This window comes from Sphaeramia orbicularis, chromosome 14 (assembly GCF_902148855.1).
Source record: "Sphaeramia orbicularis chromosome 14, fSphaOr1.1, whole genome shotgun sequence".
In the NCBI taxonomy this organism is placed as follows: Eukaryota; Metazoa; Chordata; class Actinopteri; order Kurtiformes; family Apogonidae; genus Sphaeramia; species Sphaeramia orbicularis.
The window spans coordinates 12,097,802-12,116,085 of NC_043970.1; the positions used below are offsets into that span (position 1 = coordinate 12,097,802).

At 40.9% G+C, this 18,284-nt stretch overlaps 1 protein-coding gene across 2 annotated transcripts in view; it reads left to right on the plus strand.

Moving 5' to 3' along the window:
- Positions 1 to 11,519, plus strand: part of jakmip2 (janus kinase and microtubule interacting protein 2) — a 52,850-nt gene extending 41,331 nt beyond the window's left edge. For both annotated transcript variants that reach the window (XM_030153972.1, XM_030153973.1), the window contains exons 23-24: positions 4,309 to 4,385; positions 9,067 to 11,519. In XM_030153972.1, coding sequence (XP_030009832.1) covers positions 4,309 to 4,359 — 51 coding nt within the window. In that variant the 3' untranslated portion in view covers positions 4,360 to 4,385; positions 9,067 to 11,519. The remainder of the gene's footprint in view (positions 1 to 4,308; positions 4,386 to 9,066) is intronic.
- The last annotated feature ends 6,765 nt before the right edge of the window (positions 11,520 to 18,284 follow it).

The following is an 18,284-nucleotide window of genomic DNA, read 5'->3' on the forward strand; positions in this document are numbered from 1 at the left end:
ATCTTGAGGGCCCTAACCGGGCACAGCGCTGACCATTGTGGACCCCTGCCTGCCCCCTGAGAAGGCCTAAGGGCTCGCAGTTCCACTGATTGACTTATGTGAAAATCAGTGAGCACCTTAGGTAAGAATGCTGGGTTCGGATGGAGGATAACCCCTGCATCCTCTGGAAGGAAGCGGCAGCAACTCTCCTAGCAGGTTTGGCAGGAGGCTGAACGGGGGAAAAACATAGAGCAGCCCCTGAGGCCACTGGTGCGCCATGGCATTGCAGCCCAGGGGAGGCAAATCTCTCTCGATGGAGTAATACAGTGGGCAGTGAGCATTCCCCTTCGAGGCAAACAGGTCAGCCACCGCTCTTCCAAAGCGGTGCCAGATCTCCTCCACCACTGCTGGATGGAGCCTCCAGTTCCTTGGATGCGGTCCCCTCTTGGAAAGGAGGTCCGCCACCACATTCACCACACCAGGCACATGCATTGCCCTGAGTGACAGGAACTGCTTGTATGCCCATGTCCACAGTCTTTGTGCCAACCTGCTCAGGCGCAGAGAGCCTGTGCCTCCCTGTCTGTATATGCGGCTCTCCTGCACATGCGGCCAGCACCTCTGTGCTGGCCGCATGTGCAGGAGAGCCTGTGGCACCACCCGACAGCAGCGGTCAGGAGACCTAACAGGCGAAGACACAGCTTCCATGTGACCCTGGCCCCCAGCGGAAACTGCTCCAGACATTCCCTGAGGGAATCCTGTCTGGCCGGAGTCAATGTCACCAACCCAGTCCTGGTATCTAGCCACATACCGAGGAACTGGGTGGCCTGAGATGGCTGCAGATTGCACTCTTTGTCGTTGATGCGAAGACCCGGATACTGGATGTGCATCAACAACATCTGGACACAGCAACGACACTGCTCCTCTGTCTGAGCACATATAAGCCAATCGTCCAGGTAATTCATTAGTCTGAGATCCTGCTGCCGCAGAGGGCCTAGGGTCGCATCCATGCATCTGGAAAACAAGCGGGGAGCCAGCGATATCCCAAAGGGGAGGACACAGAATTCGAAGATTTTGCCGTTGAAGGCAAACCTGAGGAATCTTCTGTGGCCCTCCCATATTGGAATTTTGAAATATGCGTCCTTGAGGTCGACTGTTGCGAACCAGTGTCCCACAAGGACTGCTTGCTTCACCCACGGTATGGACAACATCTTGCACTTCAGGGGCCGTAGAAACTTGTTCAGGCCCCTGAGGTCCAAAATGGGCCGGAGTGTCCCATCGCGTTTTGGGATCAGAAAATACGCGAATAGAACCCTGTCCGCCTGTCTTCGTGCCCCACTCCTCTGATGGCCCTCTTGGCCAGGAGACTGGACACCTCTGAGCACAAGATCTCCCTGTGTTGGTGATCTGCCACGATGGTAAAAGCAGGTACTGAAGTCACAGGGGGGGCGCTCAAAAACTGAAGACGATACCCCTGAGTCATTGTTGAAACAACCCAGGGGTCCACCCCCAGGGACTCCCATACTACCTGAGACCCCTGAGGGTTTGGGCGGAAAGGGGGAAAAATGGCATCAGGACCGAGACTTGGGGCCCTGGGGAGCTTTGCCCCCATGCCCTCTTCGTCCTTTCCTGCTGCGCCGCCCTGCCTCCAGCTGGACCCTCAGATCTGACTGGGCCTGACTAGCTTGATGCTGTTGTTGGTGCACCTGCTGTGGCTGACGCACCTCTTGCCAGCCCGTGGTCTGCCTCAGGGCATTTGACATCTCTCGAGCCGCACGATGAGCCTCCTGCGCTTGGTGGATCATCACCGTCGCCTGTGGCCCAAACATAGCTGTCGGCTCTACAGGCAGCCTGAGTAGACATTCCCTGTCGTCAGGATGCAACTGGGACTGCGACAACCACAGATGGCGGCGTGCTTGCCAGAAACCTGACAAGGCCTTGCCAGCAGCCTCCCCTTGCTCTCTCATAAGCTTGGGGAGAAGTGAGGAGACCTGTTGCAGTTCCTCTATGAGCTGCCTCCCAGACTCCTCTGAAAGCTGCTGGGCTAAGTGCCGCTGATACAGGGACAATATGGCCGCCGTGTTGGCCAGTTTTGTCTGGACTGCCATAGCCCCATGCATCTTCTCCAGCAAACCGTCCATCACCTTGCAGTTCTTGCTCTGGCTCTTCCCTTTCCCCAGAACCGACTGTGAGGGAGCTACCAGAGCCGCCAATGGTGCATCCACAGAGGGTAGCGGCCCACAGCCGATCCTCTCTGGAGTGTGAACTGCAGTCATGGCCCTACAGAGCCCGGACCAGTGACCCATTGCCTGTGGGGTCCCAAATTGCTTCCTGACCACCTCCTCAAAGTCTGAGAGGAGGGGCACCAAGAAGCGTGTTGAAGGTTGAGAGCCCCCTTTATCATCATCAAAACGTGACAGGCCCAGCCCTTGTATAGGTGGCAGTTCCACACCCAGAGCCGCTGCTGCTCTACTAATAAGACCTTGAAGGAGGGGAGACCGCTTCTCATCGAGCTCCCCCTCCTCTTGCTGGTCCGCCGCGACCCTATCTTCCTCTTCCGAAGGAGACAGGTTAACATCCTCATCATCCCCCTCCACATCTATAAATGGGGATGTGGGGCGTTCCTCATCTGAGGGCCCTGGGGGAGAATGTACCACCCCGGCTGGGCCAGACCTGGACACAGACCGCACCCCCCCCACTGTATACACAGTCAGGGGGCCGGTACTGGAGCCCATGCCAGCCTGTCCAGTTTCTACAGCCATAGGCTTGAACCGCTTGGCAGCCCGTAGGCCTACAGTAGGGGTCTCCCGTATTGTGCCTTGTCTCTGAAACAACCGGCAACGTGCTTCCCTTTGCCTTGCTGACATGCAAAAGCAACTCATACATGCAGCAGGATCCTCCCTTGCTGCCAATGCATGTTCCTCTCCCAAGCAATACACACATAAGTCATGGGGATCATCTATGGGGATCCTCCCCCCACAGCCCATGCACAATGGACTCTCCCGGCTCGTCATTGCGTGACGTCACCGTCACGTGACCCGGAAAAGTTTATGGCGTTTTGTTTGCTAAGTTTGTTAGCTTTAACTTTGTTTCCCTGTGAGTCTGCCTTTTTTTTTTTTTTTTTTTTTCTAAAAATCGACTCATGGAATGGGGATAGGGAGAGAAGCTTTTTCTTTGGGACGCTGTTGTGCCACTGCCGACACAACACACAATATACAAGGAAGCGTCTTTTTTTGTTTTTTTTTTTTTTAAATGGCAAGAAAGCCGTCCCAGAGGAAAATGCTGGCCGTGCCCGCGACTTGTCGCATCTCCGGCCAGCTGCACCTATACGGCACAATCCTCCTAATGGACAACTTCCCCACGCTAAAAAGAAAAAAGGAGGAGATATGAGAGAGGACGCTGGCTGCACCCGCGACTTTGTCGCTTCCTCAGACCAGCTGTACGCTCAGTACCCTCAGCTCAACTTCTCCAAAGAAAATAGAAGGGAGCAAAAAAGGCAACTTTTCACCCTGAGAGGAGTCTAACACAGACCAGCTCTCGACCCGAAGGTATGTGGATCGCACAAAAAGTCACCCTTCGTCTCCCTCTTTGTCTTTCACGCTCTCACGTTGTCTGATCTGCAGTGAAAATCAGAGAATCAGCTGTTCCCTGCGCAGCTGGGTCTATTTATAGGGCGCAGGGGAAGCCACGGTAGGCGTGGTGTGTCTTAAAGAAGTTTTCACGTCAGCTGCGGGGATGTCAGTAAATCCCATAACATATATTCTATATGTAGTGGAGAGATATTCTCATGCGATAGAGAACACCGTTTTATTCTTAGCAGGTTAACATATTGTTACCAAGAATGACTCTGTATATTTTTGGAACAGTCCTACTATGTTACAGAAATATTACAAAGTCAGCTATTACCTAGAAATGTACTTTGTCAGTACCAAACTAGTAACTGGTTAGTACATCGGTAATTACATGGAATAATTATTAACTCTTAATTGTGACACTATTATGACATTATTACACTATTAGTTTACTGTCTTTGAAATGTGTGCTTTATCTCTATATACATTTATTGAAAGTAGCTGTTTTTTATAGAAGTGTTTCATGTTTTCATTTTTACTGAAGTGAATTTACTGTGATGACATTTGACGACTGTTACAGGTCAAATTTCTCCTTAACACTACACACGCCATGAAGTCATATATGACGCATGGTGACATTCAGACATGTAGTTTCCCCTGTAGGATAACCCTCTGTTTGTTTCTACTGTTACTAACATGTATTGAGTGTTTCTTTAATTCTCCTCTCTTTGTCTTTCTGTGTCTTTCTCCCTTTCTCCAGTTTTTGTTTCTGTTCTTGTTCTTTTCTCTCGCTTTTATCCTTTGGCCTTGAAGTCTTTGGCGTGTCCTGTAGCAGAGGTGAGTCCTCCAAAAACCCAAACCCCTGCCATGTCTCCTCTGGACCTTAGTCAGATATATTAATTTGTTTGTAGACTCAGAGGTTTGGGAACAGTGTCCAGATTCAATCAGCCTTCACAGTAAAGATGTGTTCTTTCAGCAACGTCAAGGCTGTCACATATTAGCTAAATTTGACCATGGAATTTATTCTTGATAATTAATTTGAACCCTTAAAGACCCAAACATCCACTAGCAACCAAAAGCATCTAACTGTTGATCCACTAATCCTATCAATACATGAAAATAATTGGTGTAAAATACAGTTTGTCATTTTTTCATGGTCATCAAATATGACCCATTTGGACATTCAGAGGCTCCCTTAGTTACTGTGGAAACACTGTCATCTTCTACAACATTGATTCACCAGTAAAACCCATGAAGTTGACAGCGGATGGAGACACTTAGTTTTATGTTCAGTTAATGATATCTTTGCTCGAAAAGTCACTTTTTCTTCATTTTTCTCTGTTTCTGATAAAATAACCCTCAACTTTAATCTGAGATTTTTATGATAATCTACATGATCGATGAATTAAATACAGGAAAATACCTGATTTTCACAGAAAAAAAGGAAAATACAGAGGATAATATTATAGTAAAGGCTGATAAATCACTTAAGAAAAGTTACATAGAGAAAATAATTAATTAGGGAACTGCCATAGATGTAACACTGGGTCTTTATGAGTTAATAGTTTAAAAGTAGCATGATTTGGTATTGAATGGGGTATAGTGGTTAAATGAAAGTTAGTAATGATGAGTAGACTTACAGAAATTATTTGACCTTGGTCTGCTCGCTTTAAAAACTATTCACAAAAATATCCTTTTGTCATTCCCCCTTCCTCTCCGACCTTCCTCCTGCATCAAGGTTTCTATCTGTCTGTATGGTATGGTATGATTTTATTTGAACAGGGGCAGTGCACGACAATACATTGACCTATATACAGAGTCGAAAGGAAATATGTTGGTGCCAGGTTATAGCTGAAGCTAATTTCCACCTGTAGTCCCTGGACAGGTTGATTTTATTAAATTTAAATAAGTAAGTAAGTAACGGAGTAAGTAGGGTATATAGGAGAAAAGACCATTAATATTTAAATACATAAATAAATAAATAAATAAATAGAAAATACATAAAAAGTGTCACATCAGTTCACCACACACACATAACTGTCTCTCTCATTTACTCTCTCTCTCTCTCTCTCTCTCTCTCTCTCTCTCTCTCTCTCTCTCTCTCTCTCTCTCTCTCTCTCTCTCTCCTGCTCACTCTCTCTAAGACACATATGCACACAAATACACAATATCACGTTTCTATGAGGTTTCCAGGTCGCTGACATCATCTCTGACCTAATTAACTATTATACAGTGTTAGTGCTGCTGATCAGATACAATAATGATTGATAATGATGACAATAATGATGATTCATCTTTTCATTTAAATGATATAAGCAGTTGAGTATTTACTGCTGATGAGCTAAATCAATACTTAATAACATAAAATATGAAGTATTAAGTTTGTATAACAAAATATGAAGTATTAAGTTTGTATTTTTTGTCCTAAATTACTAGATTAAAAAAAATAAGTATGAACTCTCTTGTGTCTTTACTGTCCCCCTTTGTTAAAGAGTTTTGAAAAGATTGCCTGCTTTTTTCTTATGCAGATTAATTGAAGGACAGAAGGTGTTGTCTTTTGAAGCAGTTTTGTGATATTGGGTTATATGGTCCAAAAACTTGAACTTGTTAGTCATTTTCCATTTTTTCACATCCATCAAAATTAAAATCAATAGAGCAATTTTCCAATTCCTAAATTTAGTGTCAGAATCCAAAATTGGTTGTGAACCTGATTTTTAAGGTAGACAAAATATAAATACAAATGCTGTTTATCATGTCCATGTATAAAAAATATATATACTCAGTGCCAATGAAAATGCAACACTTGAAGATTCTTATATTTTTTTAAATCGATGAGGATTTTTATTCCATAAACTCTTTGGAATTAATCATAGGCCATTTCTATACAGTAAAAATAAAAAATCACATCCAAATTTGTTGACAAAAAATAAGGATAAAGAAAGAAACTCAAGGACCCCCAAAACCAAAAGTCACAAAGCGGTCCCGGAGGTGCTGCAGCTCAATGTAGCGATCCTGCTGTGGCGTGGTCACACGTGCTCGTCCAGGGCGAGGTCTGTCTGCAGTTGAGCCAGTTTCTTCATGCCTCTGTTGCATCCTGACTATGGTGGACGCATCCAAAACAGCGTGCCACCTGCCGAGCAGAGATTCCGGCCTCCAGGAGCCCCATAGCATGGTATCTTTGGTCACGTGTCAGTCAAGGCATCGCTGAGTTATTGCAAATGACTTTCATGCTTTTCAGCTTGCCTTTATGTACAGAACATGACCACTCCTTAACTGACCACAATTCCTTAAGTTGAGCAGTTCTTTGCTGAGCAATGAGAAAAACGAGTCTTATGAATGCAGACAAGTTCATTCAAGTGTGACAATAGTTCAACCCGTCTCAGGTTGTTAAGAAATTGTCTGGGATTATCTTATACAGGTGAAACTTAAACATATTGATGCAGCTCAGGAACAATAAAACACATTCAAGTGTTGTGTTTTCATTGGCACTGAGTATATAATGTTAGAAAGAGAATGTAATAGTTTCAGAAAAGACATTTGAATGTAGAGAGGCCTCAGTGGGATATATTTACAGAGTATTAGTCAACAGGTTTTTCCTGTGCAAACACAGTGTTGTGACAGAGAAAAGTTGATTTGTTTGTGTTCATCCACATTTCAAGTATTTGTATCGTGTTTAGTTGGTTGGTGACAAATTTTAGTTAACCAACATTAAATGTCACTCAGCCTGTTCACGTACACGCTAATGCTCCGATCATTGTCTGATTTCTTTAGTTATCAGATTATTTAAGTGTAAACAGGAGAATCTGATATGTTTTATCAGATAATAGCAATAATCTGATGATGATTAATGCACATGGATTTTTCCCCAATACTCCAGTGTCTTTCTACATTCTACATTTCTACATCCACTCATGTGTATCTTCTCGTTTAGACTACTGTAACAGTTTGTTCACATGCTTAAGGAAGAAGGAGCTGGCTCATCTACAGTTTGCCCTGAACTCTGCTGAGAGGCTTCTGACCCACACAAACAGGAGGGCCCACATTACTCCCATTCTTAAATCACTCCACTGGCTCCCTATTTTATATCGTTTTCATTTTAAAATTCTGGTGCTAACTTTCGGGGCTCTACATGGCCAGGTCCCTGCATACATTGCTGCCCTGATTCAGCCCTACAGCTCAGCTCGTAGCCTGAGATCGTCAGGGCAGCACCTGCTGATGGCTCCTCACACCTGTTTTAGCACACAGGGTGACAGGTCTTTTAAAGCTGTAGCACCACGTCTGTGGAATGACCTGCCTCTACACTACGGTCCATGGACTCTGTAGAGAGTTTTAAAAAACACCTCAAAACACTCCTGTTCAAGCAGGCTTTTTAATTTCCCAGCTGACTCAGGGCGGCTACAAACTGATTGCACTTTATGTATTTATCATATTTTAAATGTATTTTAACTGTATTTTATTGTGTTTTAATGGTATTTTAATTGTATTTTATTTGTACTGTTCATTTGTACTTTGCACTGTAAAGCACTTTGTGACTGTGAAAAGTGGTCTATAAATAAAATTTACTTACTTACTTACATACACATTAATCTAATTTATTTTGTTCTTTTACATCTGTGCATGTGTAAAAAGTATTAAAATCATAGAGAACGGAAGTTATGTAATCAAACTTGCACGGAAGACAATAATAGGTAGTTTATCTACCATCACTGTGTATGTATGTACTCTGAAAGAATCTGATAATGGACTGGAGCGTCTAAACCAGGGTCTTCAGTTATTACATGTAAATACGTTAGATTTTGATTATTACACTTATCAGATTACTCCCAGTTATCGGACTTTTATGGTCATGTCTCTGATTAACATTCCAACATCCTGTCCCTGACTTGTGGGCTTGTTCCTCATAGGGAATAGCCAATAAAATTGTTGTGTTTTTTTTTTTTTTCTTTTCAATCTTATTTTTTAACCTTATACAAGCAATTCCTACATATTTATATAAGTTTGAATCCTCGGATGATACTCATTATCTTTTCAAGAACTTTAGCTGAAAAATTAACCCCTGATTTAAAGGATTCTGAAATGAGGAGGTTCAGTCATTACACACACCTGAATGTAGGAATGTTAATAATATCCAAAGACTTATCGCAGAACAGCAGTTGAACTTACTCTTGTATCTGTGTGCAGGATTTTAAGGCTGATGAACTTATGAAGGACCACAAATTCACCTCACTGCCTGCAGAAGCCATTTTGTATTATATTGTGAATTTTTACAACAACTGCAACAATAAAATTCATAAAAGTCTTTGTGTAAGGTTTTTTTTTATTAATAAAATTAAAAAAAAACTTACACAAAGACTCTTATAATTTTCTTATGATCTTATGATTAATAAAACACTCAAACAAAGCTGACAGACTGGGTATGCCAAGGTGATGATGTGGGTTAAAATGTGATATTCAGTACCTTTCATCTTTCTTTGGACTAATCCTGTGTGTCTCCTGTGTTTCTTTTTGTTTCCGTCAGGTGTGTCAGCGTGGAGATCTTGTTTGTGACTGCAGTGTTATTTATTTTCTGGATAACAGTGGAACAGTGTGCCCAGCAGCAGCAACAGCGAGTGTCCTAACATCCGTGACTGCTGTCAGTATAGGTGGATGTGTCGTGCATTGGCTGTGGACGTTCCCACTTTGTTTTTCTATTTTCTTTGTTTTCTTTTTTTCCCCTTTTTTTTATTGGGGTGGGGTTCTCAGGATGCTGCCAGGATTTTTAGAGCAGTGTTGGACTTTAAACATCTTTCCAAGTAGTTGGGAGTACTGTAACCGTACAGACACTCACTTAGAAACAGTAGATGCACACACACACACACACACACACACACACACACATACAAATATGTATTTATACACATGTAGATGCACATACAGTTTACAGACATGCAGATGCATGCAGATGCAAACACACACACACACACATGCTTTGACAAATCCAAACCAAAGCCTGGGAAATGTTCTCTCTGCCATGCAGGGTAATAATATGTCATTCATCGCCATCCAGCCACAGTGGGAATATAAACAGACAGAAAAACTCATAGACAACTAGACAAACAAACCACCAGACCACATCTTCTCTTCTTTTTCCCTCCTTTCCTTTCCAAACCTGAAGGGACGTTCTACGTGAATGCAGCCTCTCAGTGAATAAAAGCGAGCCAACTCAGGGCCCAAGAGCGCAGACAGAGGCCATTCGAACAGGCTGGTCTCAGGTCAGATTAAAATACGGAACACTTGGTGTCTGATCAGCTGGCCTGCCCTCGCTGTTCCCAGAATGGTGCTTACACTGGACTCTCCGGGATTTTTTCTTTTTTTTTTTTTTTTTTTTAAAAGCCTGGAAAAGACAGGGGCACACTGCAGAGGCTGGTTTGTGTGTGCACAGACACTAAATCTGAAAGGGGGATACAGGACACTCAGGTTGTCTTCACCACACACAGAAAAAACGACTCGAGAAAGAAGAGAAGGAAAACAAATGAAGGATCCAGCTCTTCTCAACCTGGATCTCCATGGAAAAAGTCTACAGATTGTGAAACCGCGTCTTAATTTTTCTTAAAAGCCAGCAGACTGTATGAGCTTTACTCTCTGGTTATAATTTTTCTCCATTCTTTTCTCTTTTTTTTTCCTCCACTCAAATACTGTGTCCCAAGATTTCCACTGTCCCAGATCTGTACTGTAATATAAACATTTGTTGATATGTACATGTGTCTGAATTATTTCATGTAGACCTCCCTATTTCTGTGAATAGTGGCACTTTTCTTTCTCTCTCATGCAGCTTGAACAGTTGATATTCTAAGCAGTTTATAAATGACACTGAAGGGTATGACTTGCTCTGTTTTATTGTGGTGACAGCTGCAGAGGTGAGCTTTATTTCCTTGGAATTATTACTGAAAAACCATTGGATTATGAATGTGGAATAATGGAATATTTCCCTCCCTATCCTCTTCTCTCCCCGCCTCTACCCCATTCAGCCCCATTCTATTCTTCTTCTTCTTCTTCTGCTGTCTAAACTGTCTTGCTCTCGTTGGCCTGCAGGGGGTGCTGGTTTCACCTGAGCGACTTCAACTCGCCCTTTAAACTTTCATGATGTTTTAACCTGTAAATATTTTCAGGCTACCTTGCAAAATATTGTCCGTGACTTTGGTTGGATGATTGGTCAGAATCAAATCTAACAGTTATGTTTTCAATAATTGTGACATATAAAATTCACTTAATCTGTTTAATGAGTCTGACTGAAAAGATACAGATAAATATTATAAATTCACCAGTTTCTCTGTGGAGAATGTTCTTTTTTTTTTTTTTTTTTTTTTTTACTAACCAAAACTTCTTTGATACTAACAGCCTTCTTTTACTAAAACCTATTGCCATGTAGGCTTCTACTTTCATGAACTGAAATAGGAGAAAGTTAAAGCAACTCTACACCTGCCCCTCTTCTCTTCTGTCTTACTAACTAAGCCCAGTCCCTGCAATATTTACCAGTTGACTGTGCTTGTTCCTATAACATACCCAAGCTAGTGTATCTGCCATCAAACCGCCCCTCTGGCTCCATTCACAGGTCTAAGGCAGCCTCTCTTTTGGTGTCTCATTACATAGCCAACAGTACAACAGACCCACTTAATTCACTTTATCCAACAAAGGGGAATGACTGAGACTATTTTTGTGCAAACTCAGCTAACAAGCAGTTGCCTTAAATGCACTTTCCCCTCTTTTTCCGCTTGTATTGTTCCTTTTTATCTGATTATTTTTCCAGGCGGTTGATACGATCATGTAATGTAATGTATATTTTTTTGGTTTTATTTCACAGAGGATTTTTTTATCTTTACCCCCTCCGTCTGTCTTCCAATGAGAATTTAACCCCTCCTACTTTCGTCTAGATTATTAAATAAACTGAAAAAGGAGTAATGCTGTTAAAAATAAAAGATTGATGGAGTTTGACCTTGTTGAGCAAATTGTCTTCTTTTCACATCTTCTTAAGGTGATCATATTGTTGTGTCGAATGTAAGTGTTTTTAGCCAGGCCTAAGAAAAACTGCAAATACTAAACATTTGGGATGCTGTGTAAAATGTAAATTTAAAAAAACACCAGTATTTCATTCACAGTAGAACATAGAAAACATATCTGATGTTTAACCCTTTCATGCATGAATTATGAGAACCTTAGTTGAGGTTTTTTTTTTGTTTTTTTTTTTTGAGTGTTTTTATTCCTCCTTAGGCATGAAAAAAAACAATGAGATTGAGTTTTTTTGGTTTTTTTTTTTTTTTTTTCATAGATTTACAAAAATGTCCACTCAGCTACACCATGAATTTTATTCTTGAAGCAAAGAAACATGTATTTAAAACCCAATATCATAAAGTGATATGAAAACAGTGAAATGAAATCATGTTTAATGCAGCTAATCTGATGTTTTCTCACATGATGTTTTCTCTCTTTTAACATATTCTAACACTAGTTATTACTCAGTTCGTGGAGATAATATGCAAAAAATAACCATTAACAACTGATTTCCACTCAAGAACCAATCAAGAACAGCAAAGTTACAGTAATGGTATGAATTGCAGTTTATGAGATGATGCATAAGTGTCCACTGTGTTGGTTGATATGGAACTAAAACAACAAAACCCATGAATATACAAGAGAACAGCTGGAGAATAACTGTCCACTGTAGTGACCACTATGCATGAAAGGGTTCATCTGAGAAAAAAAAGAAAAAGGTCCTTTTGCATATGATGGCAGCAACATGTCTCAAAATATTTGAGACGGTGTTACAGCAGGAAGAAACTCAGCAGGAAGGTTTCAAAATAAAGCTGGATGTAACACGGGGCCTTATTTTCTACTGTGTAACATTCCCTCTTCTTTTGAGTTGACTTTTAGGAATGTTGTCTCATTGTGGCCTGATCTGGGATTCTTTCTGCTAAATGTTTTCATGTGTCTGGACTGGTAGGCCTGTTCACCAAGATACTCCAAGACACTCTGTTTCCAGAGATACAATATGCAGTTGAATATCGTCTTGCTGAAATATACAAGGTTCTCATCTGCAGTGTGCCAGTACTGGTCATGCTTATGACATTAATTGTATTTGTACTGGTCATGTTGATGACATTAATTGTACTTTGTGTATTACTTATAAGCAAGAGAATGCACATTCAGTGAAAAATTGCCAAAAATGCACCACACTGGAACTTTTAATTACCTGAGTTGCACAAGGGAACAAAACCGATGGGGCGCAGCCATTGCCAGCCGGAAGTGACGTACCATCATTGTTTCTGGGAGCGAGTAAACAAGCAGCAGTCAGTGAGTGAGAATGAGTGGAAAGCACGTGTTTGCGTTTGTTGTTTGTGCAGCCTTAAGTTTTGCACTCCACCGTTGTCCTAGAGACACGACCTAGCACTGGCCGATAATGTGTCATCTCAGACTGTTGTCTGCTGCATGGGGTCAGTGACCAGTCCATCACAGCCCAGGTAATCGGACAAATCAACAACTCTGCATCACTACCGACGCTGAAACAACCCGTACAAGTGGGAACATGTCCCTGACCATGCCTGACTGACAGAGCAGCGACTTGCATATTCTTGAGAACGGGCTATGATGAAAGTTACCTCACGAAAACCACTAGTATTATATGTGATGTTTTGGAGGTTTACTGTATAAATTAACACGTTCATGTGCTTATGTGAAGTTCTATTGGAATCAGTGTCTGTGTTTGTTGTTATACAACTCCATCATGATTTTTACTGTAAAACTGAATCAAACCCTCCACATATGAATCATTGTATTTTAGGCAAAGTGAAACTAATCAGCTCAAGCAGAACTCTCAGTTGAGAGAACCTTTAGGATGAGTTCATTTCCATATGACCCCTTGTCACCTCAGAGTAGACACATTTTCTATCACAAATTTTATTGACTTTTAATAGTATTTCAACATTTTTCAAAATAGCTTAAGATGAAATTATTGGGTGGTAAAAAGATGCAAAACTTATTACATATAATGAGCATCATCACATAAAGTAGTAAAAGTTATTTGTATCTCAAGGCCGTAAAAATAAATAGCCCTTTTGAAGTTTTAGGCTGTCTGTGCAATAAACAGAGCAGAGTCAGACCAGGATAACTGTCTGTCTTTTCACTTTAGCTGTGACTGTCATTGCCAAACCAGAAGAGAACAGGAGTCATGCCAGGTTTTGAGCTGTCGACCATTTATGCCAAAGGATGTCTGTCATAAAGGCCCTTCCATCTGTCCTCCTTTCACCACCCATACAGAGGTCACCCTCAGAGGTGGAAGTCAATGAATAACCGCTTTATAAAACCAATTTGAATGGAAGTAATAAAGTAGTCTGCATAGTTAATATGCTATTTGTTCAGTTTTCTACAGTTTACAGTCAATTGTGAATATTTTGTCAGATTCTGGACACATAATCCTTGATGATGTATTTGATGTGTGCATATGGAAACTGCTTTCTCTGCAGAAAATCTACTGTACCAGTGTCTTCAGCACAAAATAATTTGACAGGAGGACAGAGAGCATAAAAACCACCATCAAATATGATAAATTTTGGATGACAGGGTAAAAACCTCTGCACTACTGCCTTGCTGCAAGGTATAAAGATTGAAAGATCTGACAGTCTGTCCTTGGTGGCTCTTTAACCTTATTTCAGCAGCAGCTGGTCAGCAGCCAAACCATCAGGGGCGGAGGCAGCTGCCTCGTGCTCTGTACAGCTGCTTACGCCTCATACTCATATTAAATATGTCAAACTCTTAAATGGCTCAGGATCTAATTTTTTTTTTCCTTACAGTGTTGACATATCACTTAGACAAGATTTAACTGACCTGCAAATGTGCACAAACATTGAATATTTACTAAATATGTGACCAGTTTTGACTTGTATCGACAGAATGAATCACATGCATGACAGTGGAGGTGTGTTTATCAAGAGAAAAGTTACCGTCAGTAAGTCTTTTAAGATACAGGAAAAAAACAACAAGAAATAGACTTCTTTTTTAATTCATCAACCTTTATTTAACAAGAAGAAAAATCCCATTGAGATGAAAAACCTCTTCTGGACAAGATAGGCAGCAGCAAATCCAAAACATACTTACAAGAACACACTGTTCAAACACTACTAACACACACATTTAATGATAAATAATCAGTAAAAGCAGAAAAATGGGAGCAGAAAAACAGAGTGCAAGTTATGGAGTCGGCCTCAAGAACTTTCAGTCTGGACTTAAAACATTCAAGGAAATGAATTGAGTTTCCAGTCTTTCTGCAGCTGATCCCATGCATAAGGTGCAATGTAAATAAAAGCCCTTTGACCCAGTTCTGTACAGGCATATGGAACTGAAAGCAGTACATGATCATTCATATGGAGAGAATAAATACCAGAATATCTCTTCACAATTAATGTGTGGAAGGCAGGTGTGATTTTGGACCATAAATCTGCAGCAAACCACATATTGAATATATCTGGAGAAGTTGGCACAGTGCTTTGCTGTCCTGGGAAAAACAAGACATATTCTCAATCAGAACTATATATAACTATGTAGCACTGTATATGTTTTACTGTACATTATTTTACTGTGTTACTGTGTTGAGGTGTGGGGAAATACATACAAAACCAACATACAAATAATCTGTACAAAGGAGGATATTAAAACAATGAAAATGAACTTTAAAAATACAAATTCTAATATTTCCAGATTTAATTCAGTTTAAAACAGTATAGCTAACACTTAAACCAAGATATAACTTATTTCCAAATAAAATACAGAATTTTTTTCTCAGTCAGAGAAGGAACGGAATAATTGAAGGGGGAAAGTGAATTTAAAAATTCACTGTCAGAACAATTCTAAGAAGAATGTGTGTTTCAGTCATAGGGGTTAAATTATGGAAAATCATCATCATCATCATCATCATCACCATCATCATCATCATCATCATCATCATCATCATCACCACCACCATCATCATCATCATCATCACCATCATCATCATCATCATCACCATCACCATTATTGTCATCATCATCATCATCATCATCATCATCATCATCATCATCAACATCATCATCATCATCATCATCATCATCATCATCATCAACATCATCATCATCAACATCATCCTCATCATCATCATCATCATCATCATCATCATCATCATCAACATCATCATCATCATCATCATCATCAACATCATCATCATCATCATCATCATCATCATCATCATCAACATCATCATCATCATCATCATCATCATCATCACCATCACCATTATCATCATCATCATCATCATCATCATCATCATCATCATCATCATCAACATCATCATCATCATCAACATCATCATCATCAACATCATCATCATCATCATCATCATGATCATCATCATCACCATTATTGTCATCAACATTTTGTACTAAAATAACCTGAACACAGGCCTGAATGTGTAATTCATTTCCATATTGTCAGGATTACTACAAAATACAAATCAAGAACACAGCTGATCTAGAAGCTGCACTTTGAATAAGCAAAAGCTTTTTGGTGTGTGTTTTTTTTTTGTTTGTTTATTACCCAACCCCCTAAGGAGAGGCAAGGGGTGTTGTTTTTGGTTCGGTTTGTTTCTTTGTTTGTTTGTTAACACTTTAGCAGCAAGACTATTGATTGAATCCATACCGAATTGGGTTTAGAGATTTCCAGTGACCCAGAAGTGATTACATTTTGGGAAAAGCAGGTCAAAGTTCAACATTTTTATGAATTTTTAAAATATTTTTTTTCTCATTAACTTATAATGGCCAAAATTTGTCTATGCTGTCTATGTCTATGCTGACATCAGCACACACATAGACATGATGACATCAGCTGGATCGATGCCAAAATAAGCTACAATAAATGCGAGGGGTGGGGTTTGCTGTGCCTGGCACCACTTATTTATTATATTTTCATTTATTATTTTCAAATGTAACTCCTGTCTCTTGTTGTAACCTTCCCAGTACAAATGCAGATTGTGTTAGATTGCGTATTACAAAGGGCAGGTGTCATTATGTAATTAAGTAAGTAAGTAAGTATGTAAATTTTATTTATAGAGCACTTTTCACAGACAGAGTCACAAAGTGCTTTATCAATTCAAATCAGAATCAAATTAAGTTTACAGAGACCCAACAGAATCCTTCAGGAGCAAACACTTGTGATTGGTGACAGTGGCGAGGAAAAACTTCCCTTTAACGGGCAGAAACCTCGAGCAGACCCAGACTCCTGAAGGATGGCTGTCTGCCTTGACCAGTTGGGGTTAAAGAGAGAGAGAGAGAGTAAAGGAGGAGAAAAGAGAGCGCGATAGACATATAGAGAGACTTGGGGGGGGGGGGGGTTGACACATGGAGTACGTTATGATGAATACATAGAGTGTAATCAGTTTGTGGTGGTCCTGGGTCAGGTGGGAGACTAAAAAGCCTTTTTGAACAGGAGGGTTTTGAGGTGTTTTTTAAAGCTCTCTACAGAGTCCATGGACCGTAGGTGTAGAGGCAGGTCATTCCATAGACGTAGTGCCACAGCTTTAAAAGATCTGTCACCGCATGTGCTAAAACAGGTGCGTGGAACCATTAGCAGGTGCTGTCCTGAAGACCTCAAGCTAATTAAGTCAGAGTCTGATGAGTCTATGCTACATTTTTGCATGACGTATAACAATATATCATCCTGGTGGTGCAGATGGACCGAGTTGACAGATGACACTACAGTTTGGCTGAGAAAATAAGAGAACTTTTTAAAGACAGAACTTTACCAAACACTAATTCGTAGCGTATGCCGACATCAGTCACCGTTTCAGTTAACTCCCATTGACTTGCCTGTGGAGGAGTGGCCCACTTACCCACTTCTTCCGTGGTCTTACCCGCCATGAGGCCTTTTATGCCAAATCTATGAAGACCACTGGCTGTGAATTTGCCAAACTCTATCCTATCCTTCACGCCTGACCAAACAGGCACCTAGGGCAGCTGCAGCATGAACATGAACTACTGTCTTCTGGGGGACATTCAGTTTACTAGCTGGCCTAGGTTACATTCATATTTAATATTAAGATGTAGGATTGTCTCCTGCTTCAGCCTGGCACTGATTCTGTCATTGATTTAAAAGCCTCATTAAGTCAGAGCAATATCCTGTTAGTGGGCTTCTTGACCTGGTGCCAAGATGTGATTCATGGTTGACAGACAGCTGTGTACAGTACCTGAAACAAATAGTGTAGTGGCATTGTCGCATTTACATTTAAACCAGTAGAAACATGGTAAGACCATACACAGTTATACGATACAAAAGTCAGAACAGAACTTGTTTTTCTAACGGATTGAATCGGATTCTGATTTTAGATGCTTTTGAGGAACATTGTTGTATATTGTTAGTACTTTTTAAACTATTTCCTCCACCAAGGAATGGCAGAGGTTATGTTTTCATCAGGGTTTGTCTGTCTGTTTGTCTGTTAGCAAGATAACTCAAAAAGTTATGGACGGATTTTGATGAAATTTTCAGGAAATGTTGATACTGGCACAAGGAACAAATGATTAAATTTTGGTGGTGATCAGGGGGGTGGGGGAACTGATCTGCCCTGGCAGATGTCTGCGCTCTCCAAGTGCTTTTCTTGTTGATGGTGTTTTATATGTATGTTCTTAGTTTTATGCTTGTTTTTAGTGTGGACATGTGGGTGAAATCTCTATTGTCTGTAAC